This window comes from Labeo rohita, chromosome 5, assembly GCF_022985175.1.
Source record: "Labeo rohita strain BAU-BD-2019 chromosome 5, IGBB_LRoh.1.0, whole genome shotgun sequence".
NCBI lineage: Eukaryota > Metazoa > Chordata > Actinopteri > Cypriniformes > Cyprinidae > Labeo > Labeo rohita.
This window is the reverse complement of record NC_066873.1, coordinates 23,397,949-23,411,135: the sequence shown is the minus strand read 5'-3', so window position 1 is coordinate 23,411,135 and position 13,187 is coordinate 23,397,949. Positions and strand designations below refer to the sequence as shown.

The window sequence follows — 13,187 nt, the reverse complement described above, 5'->3', positions numbered from 1 at the left end:
CATAAAAATAATACAATTTATATACTTATTAATGTCAAATGCTCGTCTTGTCTTACTCTGCCTGAACTGTTTTTGTTCTGGTTCATGACAGTTAGGGTATGACGAAAAACTCCCATCTCATGTTCTCCCTCAACTTGAAAATCGTCCTGTATCACTGTTTAACCTTTTTTGTTGAGGGTATTTGATCTTCTTTGCATGTTCACTTTTCAAAGACTGGGTCGGTACTTCTGCAGCGATGTAGGATGATTTTGAAATGATTTTTGAAGTTGAGGGAGAAAATACAATTAAAGTTTTTCGACGTACCCTAACTGTCTTGAGCCAGAATACACAGTTCAGGCAGCGCAAGACAAGACGAGCGTTTGAGATTAAAAAGTATTTAAATTGTATTTTTAATGAAAATAAGCAATCGTTTCGCTAGATAAGACACTTCTTTCTCAGCTGGGATCATTTACAACCGCATTTGGGATCGTTTGAAGCTGCAATTTAACTGCATTTTGGAAGTTCAAAATCGGGGCACCAATTACATGGAGAAAAATCCTGAAACGTTTTCCTCAAAAAACATAATTTCTTTACGACTGAAGAAAGACAGACATAAACATCTTGGATGACGAGGGTGAGAACACTTATCTGTAAATTTTTGTTTTGAAAGTGGACTTCTCCTTTAATTTGTGTTCTGAAGATGAACGGAAATCTTACGTGTTTGGAACGACACGAGTGATTAATTAATGACAGATGATACTACCATGTCTTATTTAGAATCCAATTAAATCCAAATGGATAAAATCATGTTCCATTCCACCTTTTCACCATGCTCAGTATTTTATTTCACTCAGAAATGTCACCTTATAAAGGTTAAATGCTTTCTGAATGGTTGTCTGAGCTAATGAAAAATGTGGAGGAAAAAAACAAACGACTGATCAATGACTGATTTTGATCAATATGACATTTCTGGAGAGTTATTAGCTGTTGTAAAAAAAAAAAAAAAAAAGTCTTCCAAACTGCACTTGTAATTATACAAAATATAAAACCTTCCTCCATGTTATTGTCTCACTCGTTCTGCCTCGAGCGTTGTGTATTTATTCACGCGTAAGCATCTTGCTGGTGATGTACATACACACATTTACATTGATTCTCACACTTCTTTTCTCCTTCCTCTCCTCCACCTACGCAGTTTCTCAAGAGTATTTTTGGAACTGCTGATCCTTTTGTTTTTACTCTGGTGTCTGTGTCCTTACTCCTGCATGCCTCTCTCTCTCGCAGTCAGTTATATAGGTCATGAAGCAACGGAGTATTAAGCCATGCACTCACATGAGCGTTAGTGTGCACGCATGAAACTCTCTCATGTGCTGCCTCATGCTTTGTTCTGTCATCTCTACTTCTCCTTACCCTAATCTCACCTCTCCCTCTCTCCTTGGCTTGTTTCCTCACCATTTCACTTTAAACATTCCCCTCTTTCTGCTTCATTTGTGTTTTGATTCACACTGGAAGAGGAAAGCGAGAAAGTGTGTGTGTGTTTTTGAGTTGAGTGAATCATTGTCTTCTCTTGAAGAATGGATGGATGAAGAGTTAGAGGGCAAAAACAGGAGGGATGGAAAGAGGAAGAGAAGGGAGGGTCTGGTTGGCTGATGCCCAGGTGCCTGATGGGATGGTTCTCTTTATTTTCAGCCCTCCCTGTAGACATGTCCTGTTTTCTTTTTCCTCTTGTCTTTTTCCCTCTCTAGTTCATTTCGGTGAGTGCGCGGACCTGCTTATGTTTGTGTGCGTGCATTATTCAATCTTAACTCTTTCCTCAGCAGACCTTGAGAGATTTTCTGTGCACACATGATGCATTATTCATTTCTTGTTCTGTATATCTAATGCTTCCAGGAACATGCACGCCCAAGGTGTCCGTTTCAGCAAAGAAATTGATGTGAATTCTCTTTCGTTGTGCAGGTGGAATAACCCATGACACCTTCCAGAAGGAGCTCATGTGCTTCGACCCGGACGCTGATAAGTGGACTCAGAAGGCTCCCATGACCACGGTCCGGGGCTTGCACTGTATGTGCACAGTGGGTGACCGCCTCTACGTCATTGGCGGAAACCACTTCCGGGGCACGAGCGACTACGACGACGTGCTTAGCTGCGAGTACTACAGTCCCGCCCTGGACCTGTGGACGCCGATCGCCGCCATGCTCCGCGGGCAGAGCGACGTAGGTGTGGCCGTGTTCGAGAACAAGATCTACGTGGTGGGCGGCTACTCGTGGAACAATCGCTGCATGGTGGAGATCGTCCAGAAATACGACCCCGAGAAGGACGAATGGCACAAGGTATTCGACTTGCCCGAGTCCCTCGGCGGCATCAGAGCCTGCACTCTGACCGTGTTTCCGCCCGAGGACCTTTCGCTCGCCGGCTCGCCGAGCCGCGAGTGTCCTCTGTCGGCTCCTTGAGAATGGATGGAGGGAGAGTGAGAGAGACCGAGGAATAAACCTGGACGGATTGGTTGACAGACATAAAGATGGACGAGTAGATGCGACCTCTTGTTCTCTCTCTCTCTTTCTCCCTCTCTCTCTCTCTTTGTCCCCACAGGAAAAAGACAATGTTTGCACTCCCCACTGATATACGTTTCAATGGTGTCTGTGGTGAAACCCCGTCCCTTCCCTCAAACGATTCCACTTCTCTTCCTCATCCCTCGGCTCCCGAGAGCAAATGCCGAAGAGTCCTTCCACCCACCTCTCGATGAGCAAGAAAAATGGAAGCACTCCCAGGGTTGGGTGTTACTACATATTAACATTGCATTTGAGGGGGTTTGTTTTGTCTCTTTTGGCAGGAATCACCTTGACTTGAACAACAAATGACTTTGCAATTCAACTTTTCTACCTGAGTCTCCAGAGTTTTGCTATGAAGACTACGTTTCCCTGATCCCACCTAATCTGAGGTCGCCTACCCCCTCACTCTCTCTCCATTATTCCTGCCCATTTTTCCCGTTTCTGTCCACTCTCACCCTCCGCCCAGTTTTTTACCCTCATTCTCTCGTCTCTCTCAGGGGGTTAGTTGACCTTTGACCACAGGATGAGGAAACAGTTTTAAACTCAGGGGTTGGCCTGCCCCCATCCCTCCCTGCCTAACTGATATTTCATTTCTCTACTCCTGCTGTTGTTATGAACCGAATTGTGTTTTCTAAATTTAATAAACAAGATTTTGAGAAAAAAAAAAAAAGTGTTGATTCTCAGCTTTCTTAAAAGCTTCTGCTGTACACCGGCCGTCAACATCATACACAGTGTGCACTGCAATGCCATTAGCATTGACTGTTTTCAAAATACAGAATGGGCTTGAGTGCCACATTGCTTTTATTCAAAGATTACTACACAATTGTATGTTTGAACACGGCCGTAATTGACCACTCAGCATCCAGGATCAGCAGAGTCCATTTTATAATCAAGAATCCACTTCAGCAGCTATTTTAAGAGTCTGACTTATATGGACTTGTGTGGACGAGCGTGGAAGAAGACACCAAGGCTTTCTGAAGAGTTTGATACGGTTCACATCACCAGTGTCTGCAAAAGTAAGTGTGGACATACAAGATAGTATGTGACTTAAGGCAGAATAAAACTAATTTGTAGCTTTAAAAGGGAACAACAGATGCAAAATTCACTTTTACATGGTGTTTGCATATAAATGTGTTTTAACAGTGTGTGAACACAACCACCTCACCTAAAATCCATTCACTTTTTTTTTTTTTTTTTTTTTTTTTAATTCCCAATCTCTGAGACCAATTTGTAGTAGACGTCACAGTTATGTCACTTGCAGCTGCGCGTGCATTGTGGTAGCAGAAAAACACTTGTAACAAGTGGAGGGAAACGGGTAAAATCCATGTTGTAATAGAAAAAAATGTATTATTGTGCCTCTTTATGTCAGAATCGGAATGCAAATCGTTTTAATAGAATACTGTTGCCAAAGACGCCATTTGAGGCTAAATGCAGATGTTTAAACAGACAGACTAATGGATGAAACCTGCTATGAGTACTCTACTTTTAAAGCATAAATTTGATTTAAACAATGGATCTCTACATAATATTCACAAATGCAGTTTGTATTAGACATATTCTATTAGCCCTACAGTTACAGCATGACATAATATTTAAACTGATAACAATTTACATAACATTTACCTATTATATCTCACAATTCTGACTTTTTTTTTTCACAAATGCAACTTTATAAGTCTTAGTTCGGACTTTATAACGCAATTTAACTCTACAATAGCGAGAAGCCAGAAGTGTGGGATATAAACTGTGCGCTGAGTAGAAAAGACAGAGCGACTAGTTTATTTTATTTTTTTATCAGAATTTTTACCTTTGTTTATTCTTTTATTCCATGGCTTCCACAGACTGCTATGCCTCGCCCACGACCATAACGGACTGTCCCGTATTAGCATATTTCAGCCCTCAACCAGTTAAAGGCTGTCCGCCATTTTCTCCACGCCCAAAAAATGTCTCGTAAGCAATGCAGGTGTTTTGTAGTTGGATGTAAAAGTGAACATAAGAGAGTTCATTTTTTCCCCGACATCAAAGCCAATGAGGACGCAGTGGATAAGTTGTGTTTTTGGTGGTAACGCGCCATCGAATACACAAAACAGAAGAGAGGAGTGGGGTGAGCAGTAGCTCATTATCATCATTTAAAGAGACATGCACCAAAAGGGGCTGCTTTGAACGGAACTATTTTTTGACAAGGTAAAGCCCATGTTGTTTTACATGACCATTGAGGAATTTTAACCAAAGTATGTTGCAGATATTCAGTGAAGACCCTAAAGAATCATACCAGCTGCTTTAAAAGCAGTTTGTTCATTTCAGGTGTATTGGCATGCTTTGTGGTTTGTTTCATCAGCAAGTCAATGTTTCATGTGTTTAATGCCCTTAATGTAAAACTCAAGATATTTTCACATTCTTGTTTTTTTCCCTCTTGCAAACTGTTCTAACTTTTCGATTAGCTGAACTGCAGAGATGTTGGATCCTTATGAGTTTATTTTACTTCTGGTGATTGTATTTATGAATTTATAATTAAAAATATATATAAATTGAGTTGTGATTTTTAAAAAAAATCAGTTCTAAACTTTTAGTGGTCACAGAGCTTATTTTCTGCAATAATCCAAAAGTTTAAAAAAAACAAAATAATACAAAAAATACATACAAAATAATTCTTAAGCTTATTGCTACACTCAGCCTCATTGATTATATTAGTATTTAATTTGATGATAGCGCCACCTGTTGGTCAACATCAATTTCATTAGAAGTAATTACACATATTGCCTTCAAGCTGCTTTTCCAAAAATCAACACTAGCAATGTTTATTCCAATAAAATCTAACTTTTATGCCACTGTTGTGCTTGCTTTTTTCTGTCTCAGGCAGGTGTTCGGCTCAGCCCGTCGTGCTGGTGGTGCCCAGGTGAACTGCCATCTGTGTGAGTGTGTGTGGCCTCCCGAAGAGACATATGGTCACTAATCTATTACAACTTAAATGAGGCAGAGGGCTCGGCCCACACTCGCTCTACAGCCCTGTGGGGCACCATCAAATACACATTTTGCATTGGTTAATAACTCTCTAAAGCAACAGCCCATTGTGCTTTATAGTTAGTCAAATATAATTGACTCCTCTGATTAGTTCATCAGTGTGTCACAGACATTCGTTTATAAATTTGATTGCCAGCTAGTGCAGTGAGTATTAGTGCCTGGCGTGCATGGGGACTTTCTGGCCTGGTTGGTGTTTTGGCCCTGGGCTGCATCAGTTGTTCTAAATTGCATTAAAGCATCATGGGAAAACAGTACTAAGTGCAGGGTCAAGGGCGGTCACAGATGAGAGCCTCAGGAGTGTGCGTGGACAGTAATGCTGATACTATAAGAATAAGGGCAGTTTTTAAAGCACGCTGCAATTCTCTGATAAATGTAGCTCCACAGGGGACGCCTTGTGCACCCATAATCCCAGCTGTCCTCCATAAAAGCAGGATTAGTAAGAAAGTAAGGGCATCATATTATGGGTTTTGTTCCCCACCCCCATTTAAAGGGGTAGTCCACCCAAAAATAAAAATTTGTTTATTTTTTACTCACCTTCATGCCATCTCAGATGTATATGACTTACTTTCTTCGGAAGAGCATACAGAAAAAATTTAGTCCATACAATGTAAGTATATGTGACCTCCAAAAAAAAAAAAAAAAAAGCCCAAGTTGATGAATCAATGTCTTCTGAGGTGAAAAAAAAGAAATAGTAGTTTACAATACTGTTATTTTTAACTCTTTCCCACCAGTGTTTTTGAAAAAAAAAGTTGCCAGCCACCACCAGCATTTTTTTTTATGATTTTCACTAAAATTGTATAGAATATTTTGTTGTAAGTATATCTAAACATACAATACATCAAAATAAAAAGAGACTCTACTTTTAAACAACAAAAACACTTGAATGTAGGTAAGTTTCTTAAAAAAAAAAAAAAAAATCAACATTTTAAGCAAAAAGCTGAGAAAATCACATTTTTATCAAATACACTGTAAAAAATAAAAAACACAATTTGTTGAGTCAGTTTAAAATAATTTTTTACCCTGCTACCTTAAATTTTTAAGTTCAGTCAACTAAAATAAGTTTATTCAATTTGAAATGTTAAGTTGTACTTGTAAGTAACCCAGCTGCTTTAAAATTTGAAGTTGATTCAACTCAAATATCTAAGCTGTCACTTAGTATAATTTAACATTTCAAGTTGAATAAACTTTTTTTGAGTTTACTGCAGCCAAAATTATTTTAAGTTGACTCAACAAATTGTTTTTTACAGTGTAAAAAACATCTTGCAGATGTAAATGCAGACGTCAAATGTACGTGTGCTATCAGGGTTCATATGAAATCGGTTGTTCTGCGTCTTCCTCGCCTTTGTTTTTTAATCTGGACTCATTCAGGAAATGCCTAATAGCGTCCCCAAGTGAAAATGCGGGAATCTGGAAAATTCTGTGTTTTCATGGAAGCGTTGTCTCATGAATAACGGGAAATTCCGTGTTAAATATAAACCATCAGCCAGTGGTCATATGGGGGTTAATGGGAGAGTTGTGAAATGCAACATCAATGCTGTAAAACGTGATGTAAGTGTGCGAGGAGTGACATGGGCTGTGTCCCAAAGCTGAAAAATGCTGCCTTTGGAGGATGCATTCTAAGGTAGGAAAGAATCAAAGCATTGTGAAACAATGAATCCCATGCTATCCTCACTTCCTGTTTTCTGAGATGCCTTCCTCTGATCGATTTTTGAAGTCAGTATATCCTTTGTTGCTTTTGATATCCTACAATCTTGTGTGTTCCGTTCTGTGAAATTTGAGCTAAATAAATAAATAAATAAATAAATAAAAAGCTGGTGGTCAGTTTATGTATAAATATAGTTTTTTTTACAAACTTTTTTTTTTAATAAAGAAAGAAAGTCTTACACATCCGGGACAACCTGAGGGTGAATAAATGATGAGAGAATTGTTTTGGGTGTAGTATCTCTTTAATCAGCCGACTAGAGAATCTCTAAATGAAATGCACTGAAGAGTGTAGTAAGATGTTGCAATAAGATGTTTTTCCCCCTGTACACCTTCTCACACACAACTGTCTGGCCTCTGCAATGACGTGTACCACCATTCAGCCAGCGTTCTGCTGTAGAGACCAGTTTTCAACTTGCGTCATGTTTCTAGGTGTGTGTTATCTTGTTCAGCTCAGACTGCAGTATTCTAGGATCAGCACAGTTCAGTCTGCCTCCTTGTCTACACCTGTGTCTAGATTTAAAGACACACTTCTAGTTGAGCAATAGCAAACAGACAACATCACTCTCAGATATTACCAAAAACAAAGACCTTAGCCAAGAAGAAACTGTTATGGGTCATTCTTTAATTAAGAGTACATTTAGAATTTACCATGCACCATGTTATCTTTACTGGGTAACACAGGTGACAGGTAACTTAGTTGACATTTTTAGTGTTCTGGGCCTATAGTCAACATGGAAGCCTAGAACTACTGAACATATGGTATATTTAGAAATATATTTTCATAAACAAAACATAAGTTTTAGTTAAACTGTCCTGTTAAAATTTGAAGCAATAATTACTTGTGTAACACTGCTGACAGTCAGTTAATCCACTCTTGACACAAGTTCGCTAGTTTAACCAATATTAGGGGAAAGAGAGAGAACAACTTCTAGTGTTTAATCCATGTGCTTCTAGAGCAAATATCATCATACTGTGCAAATTATGCGAGAATGGGACAAACCATTCCTTTTTGGGGGGAGGAGGGTGAATACAGCTGAATACCAGGGTTGTGATATAAACAATTTTTGAACCAAAGATATGGCTTTTTCAACATATAGTAATGTGATTAGGAAACATATAATTGTGTACTAGAAAATTAAGCATCTGGGCTTTATATTGATGAAAATATATTAAAAATATACTTCACGGACATGAGATTTACCCACAGTTATAGAATGACCCTTATGCGGTTCAAAACCTACATGTTCTTTATTGTTCTAGATTTCAAATCATGTTTCAGACTGGATGAAAACCATGTTAGGCAGATGTTTTAGTGAATAATGATTCAATAATAAGTCGAATGGCTTCTGTTTCTTTTCCACGTCTGTTCTGGGAGTTTGTAAATTCGGTGAGCGGGTACGAATTTCTGTGAAAAGGGTGGATTACACTGACAGTGATATTTACAACAGTGCATTCCATTCACTTAACTGTAGGGGGCTCCAAAATCGCAAAAGTACAAAAAAACTACATTCATTTGCTTTAAAATTTGCCGTTCGTCCTAAAAAAAAGCTATGGGTTTTCAAGAAGCATCATCAGTGTAGTGTTTGCAGCACTGAATGTAAACGGAACTGAAACTCGCATATTTTGCTGATTATTGCTGCTGAAAATGGTCAGTTATTGTCATCGTTTTGGGCTGTACTAATCGGTCGGACCCGGAAAAACATTTGGAGTACTGCAGACTGCCAAAAGTTATAACAAATCAAGGAGAAGAGTGCAAAAACCTGTCTGAGGAACAAAAGGCGTTTGTGGTTGCCAAACTGAACCAGGATTTCCAGGGCAAGAATCTTGACAACATGCGAGTTCGTTCTTATCATTTCTGGTCAGGCAGGTGAAATATCAGGCTAATATTAGACTAGATGAGTAAAGTTTGAGAACAAACTTTAGGTTGGCTTGAGAAAGTCTAGCCTAAACGTTTGAAGCAGTTGTAAAAGTATGAAAGCAGCTAGCATGATTTAACACATTGCTTACATGATTTAACATGTTGTTACCATGTTTTAGCATGATTAGCTTGTTACTTGTATTTTTATAGGCTGATTACAATGTTGTTAGCATGATTAGCAAATTACTAGAATGTTTCTAGCCTGATTAGCATGTTGATAGCATGTTTTCACGCATGATTAGCATGTTACTAGCATGTTTCTAACATGGCTAACATGTTACTAGCTTATTGTTAACATGTTTCTAGCATGATTAGCATATTACTAGCATGTTGTTAACATAATTGGCTTGTTGCTAGCATGTTACTAGCATGTTGCTAACATGATTAGCATGTTGTCAGCATGTTTTTCTAACATGATTAGCATGTTACTAACATGTTTCTCACATGATTAGCATGTTGCTAACACGATTAGCATGTTACTAGCATGCTGCTAGCATGATTTAGATAGCTAGACAGATATAGATATTAGAGTGGAAGCTTAAATGAGTCTAAATTGATTAGAAATAGTACATAGAAGGGAAGCTTGATTGAGCCTCAAGGGATTCTGGGAGTTTAGATTTGAATTTTGTCAGCTGGAATTTGAAGAGTGTTGGCTCATTTGAACATTCTGTCAATGTAAGTCTATGGGATTTTTGGTGGGTTTGATAGTCTGGTTTACGAAAACTGTAAGCCGGATCAGTCTGAAAAGATATAGCACACCGAGTCAGACCAGTCTGAAGGTCTGGGCCGAGTTAGGTGGTTCTAGCTTGAAAGCTCTAGGAGGAGGTAGATACCGAAATTTGGCTCAGAAGAAGAATAACAATAATATTCTTAAATAGTAGATCAGTAAATTGGCTTTCTCAAGCCAACTTAATAATTAATACTGCTCGTATATCTTTACCACCTATTTACTTTAGTTTGTCAAAATACTCCCTTTCCTGCTTACTATGCCCTTCTCTATATTATTTAGCAGCTTCCACATGTTTCTTCTGTGATTAGACAGCATAAATTAGCAGCATAATTTATTAGACAGCATAAATTAGCAGAACAACAGTAGTACATTAACCGTGCAATCCGTGCTATTGTTTACATCCAGGTATCCTTAATATGGCCACGCATCCGGGTAACTGCCCAAATCGAGACCTAACTGCAAACCCTCTATAGTATAGCTCAGGGGTGTCCAGACTTGCTCTGGACATGAGCGGCGTGACATGACAATATACTAAAATAACCCATTATAATCAGTGATGAATCCCTGACAGTAAACTAATGCCTCGTTCTGTTTATGACGTACTGACACAAGTCAAGTTCAAATGATTTGAAACGGTTGCTTGACGCATCCGGTGTAGACACGGTTTAGTGTTTACATTTTACAATACAGAAGCATTTGCTGTTTTCCATTTGAAGAAAATGTTTTAATTTTTGGAGCTTGACATTACAGTTAGTGTTCACTTTAGTGTCCATCTCAGTGGGCTTGGATTGTACCTTTAAAGCAGTTGCAAACACTGTGCATAACCATCGACCTACTGAGCAGAAGACACTGTTTAATCATTAAAAATGGATGATATGATAAATAATTGATTTAATCATTTAAAATGGATGGCGTATTTGTTGATGATCAGGCCAAGGACCTGAAATCTTGAATTTGAAAAGCATTGTTGTGCTTTACATGGATGCTGTAAATCGTAATGATATAATATATGAAGAATGAAATAGACAGCTTTGACCTTTTATTGCAATCTGAATAAAATTCAGGTGCTGTGACCTCAAACTTGTGCTGTACAAACCAGCCAAGGTCATGGAAAGGAATGATAAATGGCACTTTATTAATCTCTAGATCATTTTTCATGAATGAATATTGTGGTGAAGTGACTGATTATTTCTGCCTGGATGGAGCCCATGTTTGTAGTCTGTACCGATGGTGTGGTAATGTGGCGTCTTGTTACGAATCTGGTCGGTGAGCTGCGGACCGCTCACCACCAGATGTCGCTCTCCCTCTGTTTACACACTCTGACTGTTGCACTACACCCCGGACTCCATTCCCCATCAGCCATTGCACTACACCCCCGTCCAATCAGAGACAGTATAAAAGCCCCGATCTTTCTGTCACTCACCGCCGAGTATTGTACTGTGTTTATCTGGTCATACGAAGCGTTTCTCTGTGTTCATCCCGTGTCGTGTCTTTCTGTTATTCTGGCTCCTCGTCTGGTTTGTCTCGACCCCCCGCCTGTTTATCGACTACTCTCTGCCTAGCCCTTATACACCTGTCTGCTCCTGTCTGACCACGCCTGCCTTGACCATGTCTCTGTCCAAATCCTTCAATAAAAGCGTGCAAATGGATCCGCTTGTCTCTCGTCTCACTCCCAACGTTACAGAATACTCGGCCACAACAGGATCCAGCAGCTTTTCCCTCGGACATTCAGGTATGGACTTTGGACTATTGTGTGTGGGCGCGTCGCTTACTGTGGGGGTCGCGAAGGAGGAACGCGACAACTCGGTAATGGCGGCCGCGCACCCCGCTCATATAATGACGGCCGCGCCGGAGCGCGACGCCACAGATCCGCTGGCCGCTTGGCTCACTCGGGAAATGCGGCCACGCTGGAGCGCGCCCGAGCCATGACGACGGCAATGGATCGCATTGCTCAAATGGCGGCGAACGTAATGGATAGCATCGCTCTAATGGCGGCGACAGCTGTGCCCGTTCACAAAATGGCGGCCGCGTCGGAGCGCGTCCACACAATGGCGGCAACGGCGGAGCCCGTTCACAAGATGGCGGCGATCACAGAGCTCCGTCACGTCACAGCTGCCATACAAGAGCCGTTTAAAGGTACAGTTACATTCCCTGAGTCAAGTCAAGTTGCAACTGTGTTTCCTGAGTCAAGCCATGTTGTTCCTGAGTCAAGCCATGTTGTTCCTGAGTCAAGCCATGTGTTCCTGAGTCAAGCCATGTTGTTCCTGAGTCAAGCCATGTTGTTCCTGAGTCAAGCCATGTTGTTCCTGAGTCAAACCAAGCTGGAGCTGTGTCAAACCAAGCTGGAGCTGTGTTTCCTGTCTCAAGCCAAGTTACAGAGCCACCGCACAAGATGGCCGCCACGCCAGAGCCACCGCACAAGATGGCCGCCACGCCAGAGCCACCGCACAAGATGGCCGCCTCGCCAGAGCCACCGCACAAGATGGCCGCCACGTCAGAGCCGGCTAAAGCCCCGTCAGCCAAGCCACAGCCTGCTCAGGCCATCTCAGTCAAGCCACAGCCTGGTCACGTCATGTTTTCTGCTCCTGAGTCGGCACCCATCATGGCCGGTCTTCCCGAAGCGGTTTCAGAGTCAAGTCACGCCCCGCCTGACGGCCCAGAGTCAAGTCACGCCCCGCCTGACGGCCCAGAGTCAAGTCACGCCCCGCCTGACGGCCCAGAGTCAAGTCACGCCCCGCCTGACGGCCCAGACTCAAGTCACGCCCCGTCTGGTCCCAAGTCTGCTCCAGAGGTCCCGTCTGGTCCCAAGTCTGCTCCAGAGCTCCCGTCAGTTGGAGAAGCCGCGCCAATGCCTCCTGAGGTGTCAGCCGTGGCTGTGGATCCTCCCTTGGAGGTGGCGCCCCCCTACAAACTCTCTGCTTCTTCCCTCATTCTGTCTGCCTCCTCTGTCACTGTTCTCCCCAGGTCCCAGTCTATTATGCGGGTTCCTGCTCAGCCCTGGTGGGCTCTGGCGCCTCCTGTTCCGCCCTGGTGGGCCCTGGCGCCTCCTGTTCCGCCCTGGAGGGCCTCGGCGCCTCCTGTTCCGCCCTGGAAGGCCTCGGCGCCTCCTGTTCCGCCCTGGAGGGCCTCGGCGCCTCCTGTTCCGCCCTGGAGGGCCTCGGCGCCTCCTGCTCTGCCTCCGGTTCCGTCCTGGAAGGTCCCGGTGTCTCCTGCTCTGCCTCCGGCTCCGCCCTGGAGGGCTCCTGCGCCTCCTGCTCTGCCTCCGGCTCCGCCCTGGAGGGCTCCTGCG

At 42.0% G+C, this 13,187-nt stretch overlaps 1 protein-coding gene across 6 annotated transcripts in view; it reads left to right on the top strand.

Moving 5' to 3' along the window:
* The window catches only part of klhl13 (kelch-like family member 13), a 63,828-nt gene extending 60,629 nt beyond the window's left edge, over positions 1 to 3,199 (top strand). For 4 of the 6 annotated variants that reach the window (XM_051109653.1, XM_051109655.1, XM_051109652.1 and 1 more), the window contains one exon: positions 1,933 to 3,198. In XM_051109653.1, coding sequence (XP_050965610.1) covers positions 1,933 to 2,426 — 494 coding nt within the window. In that variant the 3' untranslated portion in view covers positions 2,427 to 3,198. Of the gene's footprint in view, positions 1 to 1,932 lie in introns of all 6 variants that reach the window. The other 2 variants (XM_051109651.1, XM_051109656.1) reach the window with 2 other exon arrangements.
* Positions 3,200 to 13,187: the final 9,988 nt, after the last annotated feature.